This window comes from Plectropomus leopardus, chromosome 17 (genome assembly GCF_026936395.1).
Source record: "Plectropomus leopardus strain MGB_pleo_1.0 chromosome 17, ASM2693639v1, whole genome shotgun sequence".
NCBI lineage: Eukaryota > Metazoa > Chordata > Actinopteri > Perciformes > Serranidae > Plectropomus > Plectropomus leopardus.
In genome coordinates this window covers 30,133,453-30,154,938 of record NC_142192.1, presented here as the reverse complement: position 1 = coordinate 30,154,938, position 21,486 = coordinate 30,133,453, and the positions used below count along the sequence as shown (strand labels likewise).

Genomic DNA, 21,486 nt, shown 5'->3' with positions numbered 1-21,486 from the left:
AACCATCTATAGAAGTTGTTGTATGTCTGTATCTCTTTTGCTAAATACTCGGCAATGAAGTTTAGCTGCACTGCAAGAGATAACCTCATAATTAGAGTGGGACTGTGATTTCTTCTACCTTTGATTGTCTGTATTAGTATTAGTTTCCGTTAGTGGCTACTGGTAATGATGCAAACTATCCACTTCCTATTCTTCTATTCTTTCCAACTAACACAACAAGGAAGACACTGCAAACAGACAAATCACATCATTAAGTTGCAAATACTCTAGAAGCAAAACAAACATTTGCAAGAAACGTCCAGGATTGTCAAGTTAGTGACGATCCTGTGATCTGATACAACAGTCAGATGTTTTGCGACCTGCGTTGTTTTTCTACTTTGCCCTCCTCGAACAACACCACATTTTTTGCTCCGTCTCCCCTGTGTTTAGCCCTGATTTATAAGAAAACCTGAAGCGTTGCTACGGATTCAGCCGACCTCACTCTTAGCTCACTCCTCGCGGCGTCTGGAGAGCATGTTTACAAAAATGAGAGTATCAACCGGAGTGAGATAATGTGCCCGGCACACAGCTCGCGTAATATGCTTTGATCTACTTCTGACACCGCAAATAATGGAGAGAGAAGGAGGGAGAGGGAGGGAGAGAGACAGCCAGAGGAGATAAGATGAGAGAAGAAACACAACAGGGAACACACCCACTTATGAAACCAAAAACAACGCCGGGTCGTTTTTGTTGGCTCTTCTAACCACCAGCTCCACTCTGTCCCCGTCCTTATCGTTCCTCACCAACCACCTCCGTCCCTCTCCTGATCGCTCTCCGTCCGCCCGCCTGGCTCAATGACAATCAGAGGTCAAATGTCCCCTCCCTTTATTTATTGAAATCTCCCAGCAGCCTCCATCTGTCCTCATAAAGGAGCTGATGAGGCTTTGATGGAGCGTTTAAAAGACGGACCGAGTTGATCGTCCTCTGATACAGTGTGTGTGTGCATGTGCATACATGAGCATGTGAAGGCACCAGCTGCATGTTTCACTTAATGGGAAGTGATGATACACACACACAGAGGAGTGACCATGCTTTCCTTGAAACAGACAGCAGAGCGTTCTGAAGTGCGTCTCATGGGTCTTAGTGTCTTTAGTGAAGAGGCTTCTGTCGAAGGTTTAAAGCTCTGTGTGTGTGTGTGCGCGCACGCTTCCATCTTTGTGAGGACCAGTGTTAGACCTTGAGAGTAAGGACATTGTTGGAACGTAAGGACATTTTGTTCCCCTTCAAAGACTCTTGAATATTTTAGGGTTGAACTGAAATTTTTATTCCCAGTTTGTGTATAAAAAATCAATAAATGTTCTATTTTTTTTTTTATTTAGTATAGAACCATTTTTCGAGCTGCTTGCGAAAACAGCATCACAGCTTCTGGTCTCTGGTTAACTGCGATTTGAGAGCTGGCGTTGCAAAGGGATGCGCCACCAACTTTGGCGCTAGTGATTGGTGTATCATAGCTCTGAGTAGCCTGCAAGTGTTTATACAAGATGTTACATTTACTAAAGACCGAATCCCAAATGTTTGTTTAAAATAACTTCAGAAGTTGAGAGAGGGTAGTTAGACGCACACCATGTAGGTGCAAGGCTATCAGAAAACGGTATACATGAAGATAAAGGTAACTCCTGCGCACGTACTCTATGCCACATAAGTTTGTTTTGGATCTTCACCAGGTCAGATGTTTCATTTGGCCTGACAAAGGAATAAGCAGGATCAAAACATCTGAAATAAAATTGTGTGGCATGTGTGCAGGCGTTTCCTTTTTCCTAAAATAACTTAGGCCAGAACATCTCTGCATCACGTACATAAAATGAAACGGCACTAAGCAAGCGCTGCCTCGAACGGTTAATTTTTAGCCATGTAAAAAAAAAAGCAATAATGAAAATGACAACAGAAGTGGGTAGATTTCACATATCTGCGAATGAAATCAATTGCCAGTTGCCTACGTGCAAGTGAAGGTAGTTGTTAGTGCAACGTCACCTTGATTTGGTCTATGACGGCAATTTAGGACATCTGTCCCTTTACAACAGTCAACAGTTTGAAGGACCCACTGCAAATTTGCAAATGAGCTTTTTTCGTCCTTGTGCCACTGGTGGATTCCAAAATCTACCAGCCACTCAGATGATGGAAGCAAATTTAACAGCTACTTGCATTCTGCCAGCATTTGGCTTTTGGACACTTCATCATTTGGATAGGGGGGTTATCACCTGTGTAGAACTTATTAGGAACTATTCAGGTGCAGCCCTGTTGTCAAAAGAAAACTTTGGTATATTATAGTACAGAAAGTTTCTGCAAGCCATGAATACGTAATATTTGCATGTTTCACACATCAATGTTTCTAAAGCAACATCTTATGTAGGATGACTTTTCATAAGAATGTGAAGGGGAGGGTGGATGGCATGTTAACTCAGACACAAAGACACCTGCCACGCTGCAGATCACTGTGAGACCAACAAACAAGCTGTGCTTTCTAGGCCATGTTTAGATGACGGCCCTACTAAAAACAGTAAAGTCTTTCCTATATGTTTTTAAAAAATGTGTTTCCATATGACAACATTGTGAGAAGGATCTTCCTATATACACAGATCCACAAAAACAACCAAAAACGCTGTAGTATGCATGCCAGGCCAGTAGTTGGCGGTGTAACTTTGTAATGAAACACCACAGAAGAACACTATGAGCATGCATGAAGTGTGGCCATGAAGTCGCCCTTCTCATAGGGTCCACGCATTGCATTGTTTTCAGGGCCCAAATACGCTGTTGTTGTGTGGACAAAGGCCAAACCACAACAGAAGTTTAATGTTTTATGCAGGAATCATTGTCGTGTAGAAAGCCCGGTAGGCTCCGAACTCCAATCTTTTTGACGACTTTTTGTTCTTTACTGAGTCATCCTTACTGCTTTTTCTGCCTGGACCCCCGCCCAAGTCAGGTGTTTCAGGGCCTAGACATGATCTTTCCAAACCATAATCAAGTGGTTTTCCACAGGTAAACCAACGTAGTTTAACCAGTACCTTACCTGCAAATGTAACATATCTGTGTTTTACAGATATGATACTGCTAGCATCTTTTTCTGGCAGTTGGGTTACTGAGTGCCCACCCACACTGATATTCCATTAATGTAGCTGGTGCTGCCACTACAGGAAACCAAATATGACAAAAATTTCTTACAGTATTTCATTCCAATATTGAAGTTAAAAAACACAGAGCAAATATCTTTCACCTTACCAACAATGCCTTTTAATTTCAGTCTGACTTAAAGTTATTGCATCGTGTGTGTGTATGTGTGTCTGTGTGTGTGTGTGTGTGTGTGTGTGTGTGTGTGTGTGTGTGTGTCGCTGCCGGCACCGTTGACTTTGCAGAATTGACCTACATGTGCAGTGCGTTCAGACTCACACCTGAGTTTACCGAGCCCGGTTCTGACTCATCCTGCACGAGCCATGCCCCGACCTTCCTGTGTGTGTGTGTGTGTGTGTGTGTGTGTGTGTGTGTGTGTGTGTGTAAACCCGGTGTGCACTGCCTGCGTCTTCAATATATTACGTCGCTGCATGACGCACAGTAGCGAGAGACAAGAGGGAGGAGAGGAGGAGAGAGAGAAGGAAAGAAGGGTGCAAGGAGGGAGGAGGGGGGAATTTTCTCAGACACCCAGCATGCAATGACCTTAGTTTTATGTCAAGGCGGAGGTCTCTCTCTCTCCACACACACACAATCATACGCGCACACACACACTGCCCGGTGTCATCCATGTGGACACGAGGACGTCAAGCCGCATCTTATTCCGCTCACATCCCTGCTGCCTGTCTGTCCCGCCTCTCCCATCCGCGTCTCCGCTCCAACACACACACTCCAAACACACACACACGCACACACACACTGAGCTGTAATCCCTATAGTAAACTATGCACACACTACACCCCAAAAAAAGACTCCTGCTCCCGAAAAAGAGCAGAAAATCAGATTCGCAGCGCTGCAACTCCCTCCAGGATTATTCTAAAAGTATTACAGGAATATTGGAGGTTTATTTCTGCCGGTGCCTCACTGCTCCAGCTGCATCTCTTCTTCTGACCCTTTTCTTAACATCTCCGCTCTGCCATCACACGCATTCCTCAGTCTCTAAGTCCCTTCATCCATCCATCCATCCATCCATCCATCCATCCATCCATCCATCCATCCCTCCACATGGCAGAAAATAAAGCGGTGTGTTCTTACTGATCGTCCGGGATCCTATGCAGCCCATGTTGTCTTACAGAGGCTCGAACAGCTCGGGGAAAATAAAATCCATCCGTCCAGCGGGCATTTCTCCCCGGATCTCTTTCTCTCTCTCTGCTCTCCTCCTCTTCTTCTTCTTCTCCTCCTGCTCTCTGTCTCCTCTTCTTCGCTGTCCTCCTCTCCTCCGTATGTGAGAAACAGAGAGGGTGTGTATGTGCGTGTCATCCGCGTCGCTCCCCCCTCTCTCTCTCTCTCTCTCTCTGCCGTCGTCACACACTCCGGTTTCCCTCACTCAGTGTCGCTTTCTCTCTCTCTCTCTCTCTCTCTCTCTCTTCTCCTTGTGTCAGACACAAACACTTTAACAAAAATACAGTCAGGCTGTCAAAGGTTGATTAGATACACTCATAATCAAACATGAACACACACACACACACACTGGGTTGAGTTTTACAGCTGTTTTGTGCTTATTAAAAGTTGATTTTTATTGTTGTATTATTCAGTAATAACATGCATTCTTGGAAGATTTTGCAGATTTTCAATCAGAAATGCTTTGATTTACATGAAAGTTACGGAAAACTATTTATTTTCCCAAATTTACATCCCCATGCATTAAAAAGTTCCTGCAAGTTCTTGCCTCTGACATCAAACCATCAAACTCAACAGGAAACAAGTTCAGTTAGGAACATTTCAAAATTAAACTCTGTTAGGAGTATGGAGCATGGGCACGTCAGATGATAACGCCGACAGAAAGAACCCTCATGCGTTGTTTTCATACGCTGGTGGACAGTCGGATGGCAGAGGGTGCATCCACAACACTCAACGCGGCCGGATAAAACCAGTCGCATGCACCTTAAATGCTGCAGACCAGCTTCAGGTGATAATGCTGCCGGTAAACGTGTAATATAAGGAGTGCGCTAATAGGGCAGGCAGGTAAGGAGGTGGATGGGTCCCACAAATAACCAAATTTCATGCAGGATTTTGGAGTTACCGTCCCATGTTGAAGTGTGTATGTTTTCATCTACACCTCATCATGTTTCTGTTTTGCCTAAACCTAACCGTTCGTGACCTTAGGGCATAATCCCAACCAACCACCATAACGTGTCAATAACAGTCATTTACTCATAATCATTCTCTGTTATATGACAGCTGATCTCGTCCTCCGCGAGGAGGATAAGGAGCTCCTGAATCTTGTTTTCCTAGTTTGCTGATGTTTACAGCTGCTGTTCTGCTTCTTTGAATTAGCCGCTTACTGCTAAGAGCTGCTTTTTAAATCTTCTGTGGTGTGGTCTCCGACATACGTAATCAAAACATAACACCACCCTACCCATGGTCACGGCTTTTCAGCTTTACGGTTTATACAGACCTCATTTCGGTGCTATTTCTACTTCAGCTCCCGGCTCAGAAGCGATCAAACGTTATATACAGAATAACAAGGAGGCACAAAGGCGTGATATTTTCACCTTGAATAGGCAGTGTAAAAAATGGCTACACATTTCAGTGACCAGTAGGGACGACTCAGAGGCAGCCCCGCACATAAATATGCATAGCTTTGGGTCATACTACAGAGACCAAAACTGTTTTTGTACCAGACTGTAAACACATTTGCTTCTGCTGTAAAGTTGAGCATTGTCACTTGAGAACTGACTCAGCCTCCAGTGGTCGTTAGAGGAACTGCAGGTTTTGACACTTTTGCATTTGCTTCGATTTGCAGTCTTGGTGGTCGCTGCTTGTTTTAAAAGCAAAGTAACACAATAACACAAATAAACCAGCTGTTCAGAGATGTTATATCATTTTTTTTCATCAGAGTCTGGCTTTTAACATAGGGATGTGACAGCTGAGGTTCCCTGTCACAAATCATTGACTGTTGCTACGTTTTATTCAAAGTCGAGATATTCTGACCTTGTAATAATATTAGTATTTATTCGTATTTTATTTATAATATTAGTGTTAACATTAATATTTTATTAAAATTGAAGGAGGCCTGGTGTGATTGTCCATGGACTACCCACAGAAACACGTGTCCGTCACTGTCTGTCATGTTTTTTCTTTACAGTTGGTGTTGTGCATCTGGAGCACTCGGAAGTCAGAAATTTCACCTGGGAAACTCTGACCTCTAACTTTAAATGGAAAACCGTGTAACTGTAAGGTTAAGTGTTAAAAATACTATAATGCACACTTAAATTTGTATTATTATTTTTTTCTTTCTTTCTTTGTTTTTGTTTTTTTTTTTCATTTGGTTTTGTTTATATCTGGCTGTTTTTTTAGGTGGCTGTAATATGCTTTGCTGCTGCTTCAGTCCACAGCAGCATATCGCTTCCATGTCGGACTCAAGTTTGCTTCTCCAAACTGGGGGCATGCCAACAGACATCAAACAAAGGTAATGTACTGATTTTAGAAAAGTAACTTGTACAGCGCCACTTCAAAAAGTCTAAACTGTCCCTTTAAGTGACGGTTGGTGAGGGACCCGCATCAGCAGTTTTTAACATTTTATACTCTCAGACTGCACCTTCTGAAATATGTTTTTGGGAGACATGTCGTGGACATCTGATCATTTTAACCTTAGTTAACGTGGTTTTTCAGTTGTTTGTAATGTCAGTGAGCTAGTTGTTAAGTGTTTCTCTGAGGGTCCCCTCTTTACCCATCCCCATCAACCGTAAATCTCATATTACAGTAAATGAGTCTGACCACATGCAAAGCTGCTCTGACAGCAACATCCTTATTCATCACATGCTTTCAGCCGCTGCCCCCAATGAACTGTCTGATGTGCAATTTTTATATTCATCACTGGGGCATTTTAAAGTTTTATTCTGCTCGAGTAAAGGCGAGCAAGTGTTGATCCGAGTAATATCTGATGCATGTAATATGTATCACACTTCGGCCTGTTTGAGTCTGCAGCTGGGCTTTCCTCTCTCTAACAATGCACTACAGCTGTTCTCCTCCTCCAAACATGCCTCCCTCCGTCTCACACTCACACTGTATGAATATGAAAACACACAGTGATTATTCAGCTCAAAGGAGTGCAGGCGAGGAAGGACGGCGCTCCCGACTCTATTAACTCGATCTGCATCTCAGACGGAGATCAGGAGTACAGCTCCAAACTCCACTCTGTGAACTGCACACTTTATAAATATACAGATGACTCGGCTGCACAGACACCAATGACTCGCAGTTTTACAACTTGAAAACATTTTACAAAAGCTCATTTTCTTTCTATAGAGAGACATCCGGTGTCCTTATCATTTTCTTCCAGAGTGACATATATAAGTATTTTGTCAAGCATTTTTCTGCACCTCCCCAAAAATAGAATTCCAATCAGATGCTGGTATGGTTAAGATTTAGTTGGGTTTCGACACAAAAACAAGGTTAGGGTTTGGAAAAGATGGTGGTTTGTGCTAAAATCAAGCTGCAACCTCTAAGGCTGAAAAATACGGCCAACATGGAGGTGCCGAAACAGACAGGGTAACATTAGCCATGTGGTGCTAACAGTTAGCCATGTCACTGTGTGACTCTTTCACTCCTGCAGCAGTTTTCTCATGAGAGAGAGGCAGAGTGAATCAATATGCTGCATGTAGATCTACAATGATGGATCCTGTAGGGGTTGCTAGTCATGGCTACAATTCCTAATGAATGTTAAAAGTGGCAACATGAAAACTGTAATCACTAATTCAGTTGTCCCTAACTGATCCAGCCACGGGGTGCATATTTCTCCTTAGTCACACATTTGATAAATTAACAATATATATATATTTTTTTCATAAAATGTCAACAAAACATTGGTTTGGGGGGTAGGGTGAGGAAAATTTCTCAGCAGAAGTGCATCGAGTTTGATTTTGTCTTTATTGTTGTGGAGCCTCTGCTCTTTCCCGTTAATAAACACTGTGGATGGAACTACATTTACAAGGACTCCGTGCAGCGCGGGGTGGGGTGAAGGGGGTTGGTATTCATTACTGTGCCCGGCTGTCAACATCTCAGCCGTCACAATGAGCCGGCAGGGGAAAGCTGCGGCATCACAAGGCCAAGAATCCACCGAGCAACTCTCAACTGACGAACGTGATGACTGTGTGCTCAAAATAAAGACACAGAGACTGAAACGCAGAATATTAAACTGAAAAATCTGATTTTCCCAAACGACATCGCCCACTGTTTGAAATAAATAACCTCTGCTCCTGAAATATGATGCTGTCATGGAGGTAACTCAGAGTTTTAGTTTTAGTTGCTGCTGAGTCAATGGAGTAAAAGTAATTATCTTTTTGTCCCCATCCGATGACGTCAGGATGGCGGCGGAGACTGTAAATCTGTAAACGTCTCAGGCTGTGCTGGTACAGCTGTGACGACAGAGGGAGGATGACACATTTTGGCACCGTGTGCTGGCGTTTAGCAGAATTTTACTGCTCATCTGATGGGGCAGCTGTAATTAAAAATCAAGATGAAGAGCCGCCACGGCAACCGGCCGCTTTTAATAAAACCTGAGGGGATGATGCAGCTTTTTACAGTAAGAATCTCAGAGGAAGACATGTCAACTACTTTTAGACATAATATTTGGCTTCTGCTGAATTAAATTCACCAGAAATGTGCTGTTTAATGTGGTGAAGCAGAGTTAAGTTTTAGAAATGCAAGCTGAATCCATGTCTTCAGTCGTTATGAGGAAAACATTTGTTTTATTTTCTACTGGTGATACAAGCCTCATGCATACATAAAGTTAGCTAGAATTTATGTATGTGATTGATTTGATTTATTTCAAACGTAAAAAAGAAAAAAAATGAAATGACTAAACAAGCAGACAGACAAAATAGTAATATTTACAGACAATGGAAAACGTAAAACAAAAGGTTACATATTTGAAAAAGGGGAAGAACAAACTTATTTAATCCGACCTCTTCTCCATAAGTTGTTAAATTTTAGTTAACCAGCATCCTTAAAACAAAAAATCCTGATACGTGGCCGCTCCCACGTATAAGGGGCGTGTCCTTCCATTATCGGTCGTATAACACGGCTACGTCGCCTTCGATTGGAAACAATAACGGTTAGTGCGGTGGCTGCGATTGAAATAAGCCTGCTAATGTTTTGAACATTCATCCCTATGATTCTTAAAATGTTATCGCCAGAGGAGAAGTCACATAACATCACTCAGTGAAAACACCATCATCTCACAATTAGGTTTTATCGACAATTTGAAAATATCGCTTAAGTTTTGTGAAAATTTGTAATGGAAACCCACCTAATGTCTCTTTAGACCTCATTACTCAAGATAATCCACAGACCTTGTTGTGAGCTATTTTATGTTGGAACTAGTTTCTTTATTTATTTTCCTTTTTACTGATAGCTCACTTAGCACCACTGAGCTCGTTATGTTTACATCTCGTGAAAATGAGCGTATTGAACATAAGCCGATGAAAACACACTTTAAATTCACAGACAGACATCACCATGACAACATCCTGCATACATGTACTGTAGACAACAGAGGTCTCAACTGATTGTACAGCCCTTTACACCGATCGCAGTAAAAATGGTGATTCAGATTTTGAAGTCTTTGGGGAAGACATGGAGAGCATGTGGGCGGTGTTACAGTAATGTTGTGTCTGTGCTGAAGACAAAAAAGATGAACGGGAAGATGGCAGAAACACAAAGCGAGAGGGAGGTAAAACCCAAGCAACCGTGGATGCTTTCCAAATAAAACTTGCCCGAGAGAGTGACGGGATGGAGGGATGAAGAGGAGGGAGGAGGGTAAAGTCTATGAGTCACGCCGAGAGATGAGGACGAATTCAAGCAGAGAAAATTTATGGGGAATATGAGCTTCTGGAGGAATAAAAAAAACTTGAGATGGAGAGAAAGAGGGAGACGGGGAGGAGGAGGTTTATTAGTATTCTGGCCGAGAGTGGAGAAAGACAAGAGAGACAAGGGGGGGGAGAGGTGGGTGAGGTAAGGTGAGAACGAGGGAGAGAAAGAAGCTGGAAAAATAGAGGGAGCTGACAAGAAGGAGAAATGTTGTGTGTTTGGATATGAAGACAAACACGTAGCTTTCTATTTATAGCTGTGAGTGTGTGTGTGTGTGTGTTTGTGTGCATGAATACATAATTGTGCAGCTGGTTGGTTGTGTGTTTGTGTGTGTGAGGGGAGGAATGAGCACAAAAGAAAACGATGAAAGACTCATCAGTGGACAATAGCCGTTATATTGCTTTTAATTGCAAAACAAACATGAAGAGTGAGAATTAATGTCTATTTTGAAGCACTGTCCAATTTGTCTTTTCTTTATCCTGCAGACCAGATGTCCTCACAGGGACAGGAACAGTCATCTGTGAGCTTTATGGGACTGAGGTAAGGCTGATATACATATATACATATTTTTTTGTGTGTCAACAACGAACTTTGTTCTGTTGTGTTTGAGGCTCTCAGTCCATCTGAAGACATAAATCAGCTTATAGAAACAGCTGATGGCATGTCGTGTCCGGTGTGCGCGCACACACACCCTACGTCACCTAATGGTACACACAAAGAAAAAAGATTGAACAGATTAAGCAAGGAAAAACATAATTAAAGTCTTCTTACAACATTATTTTAATTTTAAGCATTTTTCCAGGTAATTTCCTTGTTGCTGTTTTTTCTTTTTTTCTTTTTTTTTTTTTGTCTTATTTTTTACTTTTGAACTTCTTTTTTTTTTTACCAGTTTTCAGGTAATTGTATTTTTCTTTTTATTAATTTCTTTAATTTTTATGGTCATTTCTTTTTTCGTTCACACGTTTTTGAAAGAAATCAAGCCAATTTTCTCAGGTTCAAAGGGTTAATGTGCAATGATTGTTGAATTGTTTTTTGTGAGTTTATCTTGAAGTCATTCTGCTCTATAATTCAATTCAGATTTATTAAAAAAAAAAAGTTTGCTCCCCCCAAAAAATGTGTCATGTTGTTTTGACAGTTTCCATCCACTGAATCTTTCAAAGAGCAGCGGGGAAAGTTGTACAATAAAAATAATAGCAAATAAATTAAGGCAATGTGTATATATAAAGTAACTGATTGCTAATATCACATCTTTTTTTGTTTTTGCCAGATCAAGGTTATCTGAGTTGCTTAACTTGGTGCAAAAGAACATATCACCCCAACCAGATTCCTGTTAGCTTTTGTTTTGTTTTTCTCCATTTCTGCCGGCTCATTTTGCTTTAAATCTTCACAGACTGACTGACATTTAAACTCAGTCACCTCCGGCTGCCATCTGGAGGCTTTAAGGTTAGCTTCAGGATTAGCTCCAGGTTCGGAGGTGTTGAGGGAGCATCCTCAGAGCAGATGTGTGTGTGTGTGTGTGTGTGTGTGTGTGTGTGTGTGTGTGTGTGTGTGTGTGTGTGTGTGTGTGTGGCTGTTGGGGCGGGTCAGGACGAGGTGACGGCAGCAGCGTGGCTCTCTGCTGGGTAATCCTGTCCTTGGCAGCCAGAGAGGAGGACTCACTCCTTAACTGCTCACCCTGACTGCTTAAAGAGGCCTCCACACACAGGGTTTCCTCTGCAGGACGGGAGGGGCAGAGGCCCATTCATTACATAATTCTATATATATTCTGTGTTACATCTACGTGTGGTCGTGATTACATTCGATGTTTATAATGATATGAAGTGTTCTCATTTTGAGGAGCTCGTTTACACCCAGCGGTTGAACTTTGAGAGGTGAAAAAATTCAACGTTTGTGAGCATAACAGGTCACAGTGCCAAGAATTTAGTGATCATCACCAATAGCAGTAAAATTCCATGATTCTTGATACCAAATAGATACTTCAGTACCAAGTCAAAAATTCCTAAATTTCGGAAACAGTACCCTAGCCACTAGGGATGCAATTCCTCCAAAAATGTTGCAGCAGCGTCTAGCTCAGGTCTAGCTTGCTGTTAAATGTGGAAGGAAGAAAATTAACAAAATGTGGAAAATGATGACAAGTGCAGCTGCAGAGACAGATCCGCGCGGACTCGCTGAAAAGAAAAGTGTGTTTTTGTTTGTTTTCTGAGGCCAGAATAGTTTTTGAATTCTTTGACATGGGAGCGCTGTTCTTTTACTGCAGTGTGAGGAGGTAGCGTGCTTCTATTTTGCTCTGAGCACTGCACATTTTGCAGTTTTTTCTCTTGCCACAGAGAGCTGAAAAACTTTGGTTTAAACACTGTGCCCATCATTGTCAATTTTTACAGAGCCGTCCAATCATAGTGGAGGACAAAGAATACCAAATGACTAATTGTCTCATGGTACCAAGCAGGAATCTCTAAAATGAAGCCAAAGCAGGAGGCCTAAAACTGCAGTTCCTTTAATGACCACTTGAGGCTGACACGCACACAGTGTCAATACCCAGAGACGTCCATGTTCAAATGCACCAACTTTACAGCAGATAATTTACAGATAATTTCAATATATATGAGAACTGTAAAAGGGATGAAACTCAAAGCTTCAGTATGGGAGTCCACAAACCAATGGTGATGTCTTCGTCATAACATCCACTGTTTACACAGTCTGTGGTTTGTGCATATCATTTATTAACTCAAAAAATGTGTGTAGTCTTCAATATGGTGAGTCTGCAGATAAAATTAATCTATGTATCTATTAAATATGAACATCCTCCACTCAGCATCCTGAAAGGTGTTGTTTTATTTCAACCTCCACAAAACCACATGACGCATCAGCTCTGGAGTCACTGGAGCATCCTGACGTGACGTCCTCTCACAAATCACACAGTCACATAGTAACACACACACACACACACACACACACACTCACGTGGAGACACAAAGTCCAGCAGCAGCAGTTCATGGGGCTTCACAGAGCTCGCAGTAAATGCCATAACGATTGATCCCACACTTGAGTCCGGCTAAATCGATGCTCTTTGTTTTCTGCTCACAGCGTCGCCCCGCTGCTCGGTTCCCCGCTGCTGTGAAAAGGCCTCCGAAGCCCCATTTAGGCTGCACGCCAGGCTTCTCCAACCTAAACAAACGACTCCTGAGGGCCGGGTTCACCGACTGTGTGCCGAGCAGGGAAACACGGCAATGTAATGGAAACTCACTTTTTTAAAATACTATATTTTTTAAGTTTTTATAAAATAAGCTTGTTGGCATCATATGTTGAGATTGTGAGGCTGCTGCACGTCTCCACCTTACAAAATTGATTTTAAGAAAGAAATGCAATAGATTAAACCCCTTGAAATCTGAGCAAATTGACTTATTCTCTTCCAAAAACATGTAAGGCATGGAGCAACTTCACAAAAAACTACCTGAAATTTGCAATGAATTTGTAAAAAGTTACATGGATATTACCTGAAAATTAGCACACAAAAAACAAAATTTGACCATCCAGAACTATTAAGCTAAGGAAATGTAATATATCATATAAGTTTAAAAATTCACTGAAGTGGGACTTTAAATGGACTTGTTGTTCTTGCGGATCAGAATGAGGCTGCAACCCCTGAAACAAACTTTAGGATCACATCAGCTCCACTGACTCCTCACTTTCATCCTCCCTTTTTTTTGACATTAGAGCGACAGAAACAAGAACAAAGGTGAGCTGTCAGACTGTGACGAAAAGGATCGGTTAACATGTTTTTAATTGTCTCTTAAAATAATACTCACATGCCAACATATACACTGAGACAGGGTTTTCTTTAAGTACATCTGCTGGGATCATTTTAATGATTTATCAAATAGCTGTGTATTATAGAAAAAGTTTAAAGCGTCTGCTGTGTGATGCTCCCAGCATACAAAGTTTATCACACTAGAACTACTGCCGGAAAAACACAAGTTCTTAGCTTAACTTATTTTCCACCGATTAAAACACGTGAATAAACAGTTTTCTGTGTACAGAGGAGCGTCGCCTGAGGTTTTATTTCTCATTTTGTCCTCTCAGAAGCAGAAGCGACAATCAGAGCGACAGCAGCAGACCTCAGACCAGCCCTGAGTGTCTGCCGTCGGGAGAGGACGACAGATAAACTGTGGAGGTGACGAGCTCCTCGACGCCTCAGCAGAAAAATCTGACACAGTCTGAGACAGCACAAAGCCCAGGTAGAAGTGTGTGTGTGTGTGTGTGTGTGTGTGTGTGTGTGTGTGTGCGTGTGTGTGTGTGTGTGTGTGTGTGATGGTGATGATGTAACTGAGATGCTTTGACTCTCTTCATGATGTCTGGAAGTCACATATTTTTTTAATCCACTACAGAAATCTTACTTTATTAAGTAATTTTTAACCCATTCAAACTGCAGTTTTTGATCCCACAGCCATCAAAGCATTAAATCACACATTGTATTATTTCTGGGTGTCATTCTGGGCTTTTGCCTCAGAATTTGTAATTTTTACTATTTTACACCTGGTGATGTAATTTTTTTTTACCATTTTTGGCATATGGAGAAAATATATGCTATTTCCACCAGGTGCAGTGTCACAATCAATGTTGCTGCTAATCATTGACATATCCAAGGCTGTTATAATTTAAAAATAATAAGTTAAATAAATATATACATTTAAATCTACTTTGCATGTAGTGTATTGAAAACAATGCATTTTTTGTGTTTTTTTTTTGTTCATCTAAAACAGTGTGGCATCATGACAAAAAAGGTAGAATTCTGCAAATCAATGAATATTAGATATCTATGATCAGCACTGATGTTGGTAAAAAAAATAATTAAGTGAAAGTAGAAAATAATAATAATAATAATAATACTTTTTTAAATCCTGACTTTGAAAAGCGCTTTTTGTGCGCACAGCGATATGAGTGTGTGTAATATTAAAGCGAGCCCTAAGGGTTAAGAGAATAGAAGAGTGACACAATTATTTATAGTGTAATGTTAATGAGCGTCCACACGAGTGTTTTTAGCATCACTGCAGAATTGTGAAGGAAAGGCAGCAATTAAAAACACAACATGACTCAGTCCGCCGGAGACTGTGTGGCTCCAGCTCTGTAGAAACTAAGTAGACCTTGAGTTGTTGGGATTATTTTGGTCCCTCTTACCTGAAACTGTGACTTTGTTACTGAAGGAGCTGCGTAAGGCCTCCACAGTGTCATGCAGTGGGTGAGAGGTGTTGTGTATGATTGACGTCAGCCTGGCTAACATCCTCCTCTCACCCACCTGGCTCCAAAATAACCTCCGAACTCCTCAGCTCAGCCTCGCTGTTGCTTCTTTACCTTCAGTTTAACGCTGGAGCATTCGTTAAAGGCCCACTGTGTCGGATTTATACTGGCAGAAACTGAATATAATAAATATGTGTTTTTTCTTTAGTGTATTAACACCTGAAAATAAGAATTGTTGTGTTTGTATTACCTTAAAATGAGGGGGGGACAAGGAAAACCTGGCAAGAACTATTCTGCAAATTGCATTTAATTAATAGATTAAGAAAATTAAAAAAATTAAAAAATAAAAAAACTATGGAAAAATGTCCCCCAAACTATTTTATAATTATCACAATTATTTATATATATATATATATATATATATATATATATATATATATATATATATATATAGATAGATAGATAGATAGATAGATAGATAGATAGATAGATAGATAAATAGACAACTGAATTATTATTATTATTGAGCTTTTTTAAAGTAGTTTTTTGTTTGGTTGTTTTTCTTTAAATTTTTTCTTTTTTTTAATTTGGGAGTAATTTCTTCTTAAGTTGCTCATTGCCTTCTCACCATGTTTTTGAAAGATATCAAAACCAATTTACTCTGGTCTCATAAGTTAAATTAAAGGCCATACGCAAATGCTCTCTATATGAAAAAGCTCTATTGTATCCACCATCCATTCGATCATCCGAAAAGTTGTGTCAGCACATCCAGAGGGGCCAGTAATAGCACACCTGAGAGGACACCGTCCTTTCATTTTGAGCGTCGTCTTCTGTAACCCTCCAACATCGCAGCTCCAGGTACATAGTGCGTGTGTCATCCACAGCTCCCACCGGGTCAAAGAGCGAGTCCCAGCCTCCTTTGAATAGCCTACCGGTCTCCAGTTATACTCTCTAGTTTGCAAAGTTAATCAGCACCTTCCAGCCCAACAGCATTTTCCATAGCTTCAGTATAAGAAACGTTAAAATTACGCCTGATGTATTTCAGGAGCTTTCACACTGAAAATTCATTTTTTAAAACCGCTTTTTTTCTTAAAGACATTTTTCTCTCGCAGAGATCCAGCCCCCACTATCTTCAGCATCAGCCGCTCCTCTGCTCTGCTTTTACCCTGTTGAATTAATTCATGAATAAAGAGGCAGAATTAAATTGTTTGATAACCTCGTGTAACCTAACATAACCTCAAAAAGTGTCAGCCACTTAAGTATAGAGGGGCAGAATTAATTAATAAAAATGATGAATGAGTCGGCGTAAAGACAAATTAATCAGTGAAAGAAGAAGAAAGGAAGGTGAGTGAATTAAAAATGGGTCCAACAAAACAAGGGAGAGAAAAGATGAAGAATCATGTGAGAAAGCAAGAATTTTTCAGTCTAGCACCATTTTTCAACCAAAACTTGTTAACATAAATAATTACTTGTTTTTTTTCCCAAGAAGACAATTATAAAAACATCATTTTGCATGTCAGACTAATTAAAATGCATCATTGTTGCAGCGTGAACTAACAAACGAATCTGTGAATGAATTATGAATGAAAAATCCCGCACAGCCCACCTCAGCAGCATCCATCCCGTCTCATTTACCTCTCCTCACCTGGTGTCCTGCCAGTTACCCGGCGTCCTCTCCGCAGAGCTGATTAGAGGCCCCTTCCTGTAACAGAGGACGAGACAAGGACGACGCCCTCTCCGTCTGCCAGGAAAGCTCTTAGATTTAGTCGCTGTGGCCGAGGCAGAGGCTGCGGCTCGATGAAGACGGATGGTCTAATCCTGCCCGCAGAAGGTGGGTTAAAGCGGCGCCCTGTGAGGTGACAGTCGCACAGGAGTTCGTTTAATGAGATCATCACAAACCGCTGGAGTTACTAGCTGCGGTCTGCATTGTTTTGTTTTTTCTTTTTCCTTTGCTGACCATCAAAGACATCGATTTTTTGTTCATTTGCCTCATGGAAGTGAGATTCAAAGACCAAAATAATTTTAAAGTGCCTCCTAAAAAAATAGTGTTTTGGTTTTATTGCAGTTTTGTTAGGAGTGAAAATATGATCTTATCTGACCTCTGCAGATTATACCAGAGTAGGATATTGGAAATGGTGGTTCTTTACATCTGACAGCTGCAGCAATTTCTCCTTCTGTTGTCTGGTTAAATTTTAATTATGTATATATATATATATATATAATTATTCATTGATAGCTGCTGCTGATGTGCAAAATGAGTCTGAGATTATTGATCCAGGTTAAGGGTTTTGGTTTGGTTTATTTATTAATTTATTTATTTGGTATTTGGTTGGGGGTTTTTTTGTTGGTGGTGTTTTTTTGTGTTGTTTTTTTCTGTTTTTTTGTTCTATCCGAGTCTCAGTTTATATATGAAAAAAAAAGCCTCCTCCTGCTTGTTATGTTGACACAGTTCACCTAAGGACATTCCCTTTATATTTTTATTTTATTGTAGTTAGTTTTTTAAGTACAAAATATCATTTCATCACATTTTTTTCCAAAGACAAGTTTTTATTTTTATTTCAGTTAATTTAAATGTTTTTTTGTTGTTGTTGTTTTTTTCACACCTAGTTTTGATTTTCTGTTTTAATTAGCTCTAAAGAAGATTGTGACCGGTTTTGTTCTGGTGTTTGAGTCCAGATGTGATTCTGTTTCTAAAAACCAGGACTGAGCGTCATGCTCGAACCTGATGTGCTGAATGTCTCCTGATGTCTTCACTAGAGGGCGCAACATTGCAGTGAGAGAGTTAACTGTACTTTACTTCTTCGCCTGGACTGTAAAGAGTTCTGTTTTTGTCTCGGTCACTCAAGTTCAGATATCGGCAGTCAGAGATTTTCTTTTTTTTTTTCTCTTTTCTCTTCTCATGACAGTTTATTCATCTCTCTTCACACCTTCTCTTTAACACATCTGTCTCCTGAACCTCCTCTACCGCCTTCATCTCGGTCTGTGATTTGCATAAATGCACAATGCCAACATTTTCCTCTTGTCACTGAGCTGTTTATTTACAGTGAAGTCACAGATAAATAGCTTAAACTCAAATGCATTTGTTGTCACACCAACATCTCGCTTCCTTTAAGACGGAGAGCAGACGTGAAGAACCGACTCTGCGTTTGTCGTCCTCAGCGGGTTTCATCACCCACTCCCTTCTTCCAGAATCAGATCTGCTGCTTGACCTTTGTGGCTCGTCCTTCTTTTCTCTCTCCCACGTCCACTGTCACATCCTCCATAACGAAGAGCAAATGCGATAAATGCCATCGGCTTAAAAATGAAATTATAAAAGGTCGTCTCCATAAACAGTTTGAGCCTCCCGAGGCGACACAGATTCAATCATTTTGTGGGGAATTAGGAAGAAAACAAACACCACCACAATATGAAAGTAGCTGATTTCCTTCTTTGTAGCTGCAGCATTTTGTTTTATACAATATTACTGAATTATTGTCTTTAATATTTTCAGGAAAATTTTGGCTGCCTGTGTGATGTCTGACCCTGTTACCTGCCCAGATCACCTGTTGCTGAAGTCTTCTTCGGTGTGACAGGGTGCACACTGCCGGCTGTAAGTCTGTTTATTTTCCATTTGAACTCAGTAAAATGCCTTTTACTTTCAAGCTGGCTTATATTTTGTGAATTTAAGGGTTTTTTCTTTTACCAGAAACATAAACTTTATTGTTGTTCTCATGATAAAGAAACCATTTTGATATGGTACCAAAATAACCACTTCAATATGAGTCTAATCAGCTTTGAAAAAGATTTGCTTGAGCTAAACCAGCAAACAGCATCGAGTCATGCGTGGTCTCTATTTATTTAATTTGTATTTAACCATTTAAAACCTCAGCAAATTGGTTTGATTTCTTTAAAAAACAAGAAGAGAAGGCAATGCGCAACTGAATAAGACATGGCCCCAAAACTAGCCAGAAATTAGTGAAAAGGTACAAGAAAATTACCTGAAAATAAGCAAAACAAAAAAGTAAATACCAAAAGCAAAGAAGGAAATTCTGCAAAAAAAAAAACAACCAAAAAACTCTGAAAATTGGAAAGATTGTATCTGTTGCATTAAGTATAAATATAGAATTCTACTACTAATAATTCAGTTTTCTGGACATTTTCCCCTATTTTTAAAATATTTTTTTAAAGAAAGTAAGTATTTTTTTCGTTCATTTCTTTCGGGGCATATTCAGGACAAGTTTATTGCCTTTTCCCCTGTTTTTTCAAAGCAATCAAATGACTCAGGTTTTAAAGGGTTAAATAGTTTGTGACAGCCAACTAAACGCAGCGATATATAATTCAGGTTTCAAAGGGTTAAAGGGACAGTTAGGATCTTTTGAAGTGATGTTGTATAAGACACTTATTCACAGTCAGTGTATGACCTTCAGTAGATTACAGCTGGCAGGTACCCAGTTGGAGAAGCAGACAGGAGTAGCCATACATGTGACAACGTTTATGCCTCATTGGCTGCTGGATCAAATGTCACGGGCGTCACCATATTGCCTATAATTAAATATAAGTAAATTGAGAAAGCTGGGTTCATGATTTACATGTAGTAGAAAAAAAGGTAAGTTTCCAGTGATCCAGAGTCTCTATATTTAGGCTATAATCACTGCTGGAGGCTCTGCTGTGTTGGCTTACATAAACTGAGTTACGAATGAGGTGGATAATAATACATTGTCAAAAGGAATTGTAAAAACTGACATTTGTCGAGCATAACTTTGTCCTACTTTCCTTGTTTAAATACTTACACATAATTTAATGTGGAGCAGATGTTGACTGGACTTCCGCATCTGCATGTTACGCTGTGGGTGTCCTTCTGCGTCCACTGTTGACGTTCCAGGAAGCTGCGATAGCGATTTCATCACAGGCACATGGCGACGTTACACTGCGTGTGGTAATGTTTAGACGACAGCAGCACAAGCCAACCAACACCGGGACCTCAACAAACACACATGCTGGCACAGATGGTTAGGATTAGAGAAAAGAGGCACATGGTAAAGTGTACAAAAACCATCACATTCAGACGGGAAACAATCACCGGACTCCTGCATGTCCGGGTTTTTTTTCGATCTATCCAGCGTCCTGTCTGGATATCATGCTGGCGCAACAGGTGCTGTCTGCTGGCGTATATTAACACTGTAAACGGTTCTGTCTGGCTTTGCTCTCCGCTGATGACATCAAACAGCGTATTATGCATACACGAAAGGTGGCTTTAGGCATTGGGATCTTACACTAAACAACTGTCAAAGCGGCGCTATTTGAAGAGAATGAGACCCGACTGTAACTTCGTGATCATAACAACCTTTGATTGGGAATAATGACGGCTAGTGCGGTGGCTGAAATAGAAATAAACCTGCTGATGTTTTGAACATCCATCACCATGCTTCTTGAAATGTTATATAAGTCTCATAACGTCACAAGAAAAGTTGCTTAACCAGTGTTCCCACAGATCCTTAAAAAGTCTTAAAAGGCATTGAATCCACCAATCAAAAAATCAATCTTTCAAAAGTCTTAAAAAATGCTTAGACATTGGAGATGGGAATAATTTTTTTTTATCTGACATTTTATTGCAAAAGCTCAAAATAATAGATAATTAAAAAAAAATAAAACAATACAATTTATCAAATGCATTAACAACACCAAAGAGTTATGTTTATGTTACAATAAATATTTAAAAAATAAAATAAATTCCCTCAAAACCTCAAGTAACTGATGTCAGTATTGGCTTCTGTAAAACTGCTCTTTATTAATCAGTCCAAGTAGCTGTAAAAAAAAAAAAAAAAAAAAGTTTTAAAAAAGTCTTAAAGTCCGCTTGCTTCAAACTGTAGGAACCCTGATAACATCACTCAATGGAAACACAGTCATCTCGCAACTGTGTTTCACTGACATTTCGAAAATATCGCTTAAGTTTTAATAACGCAAATCTTTAATGGAAACCAGCTTAGTGTGAAAGCCATAGACATAAGAGGGTGATTGAATCGTTTCATCTCTGGGGAGCTGTCGTGTCGTCCATCTTTATATGCAGTCTATGGTTTAAACATTGGGGAAAAAATGTTGCTAAATAGTTAAAATAAAACAGTAACCAACATGTTCATATCATCTGAGAAGCAGAAAGACAAATGTCAGACAGGAGAGGGCGAGACATGAATTACAAACCAGCTGTGTAACCATGGGGGTTGTCATGGCAACCAGGTTCCCCTTTTTTTGATAGAGCAT

General features: G+C 40.3%; 2 protein-coding genes across 8 annotated transcripts in view; one reads left to right on the top strand and one right to left on the bottom strand.

Annotated features, from left to right (window-relative positions):
- The window catches only part of fam131ba (family with sequence similarity 131 member Ba), a 63,127-nt gene extending 58,661 nt beyond the window's left edge, over positions 1-4,466 (bottom strand). For 3 of the 7 annotated variants that reach the window (XM_042506582.2, XM_088090379.1, XM_088090378.1), the window contains exon 1: positions 4,237-4,466. In XM_042506582.2, coding sequence (XP_042362516.2) covers positions 4,237-4,264 — 28 coding nt within the window. In that variant the 5' untranslated portion in view covers positions 4,265-4,466. The remainder of the gene's footprint in view (positions 1-4,236) is intronic. The other 4 variants (XM_088090377.1, XM_088090376.1, XM_042506581.2 and 1 more) reach the window with 3 other exon arrangements.
- Positions 4,467-6,511: 2,045 nt separating this feature from the next.
- On the top strand, positions 6,512-19,797 carry LOC148186713 (uncharacterized). The gene is made up of 6 exons (XM_088090560.1): positions 6,512-6,613; positions 10,500-10,554; positions 13,099-13,243; positions 14,095-14,249; positions 16,910-17,080; positions 18,740-19,797. Coding segments are annotated over exons 1-4 (303 nt in total). The 5' UTR covers position 6,512; the 3' UTR covers positions 14,097-14,249; positions 16,910-17,080; positions 18,740-19,797.
- Positions 19,798-21,486: the final 1,689 nt, after the last annotated feature.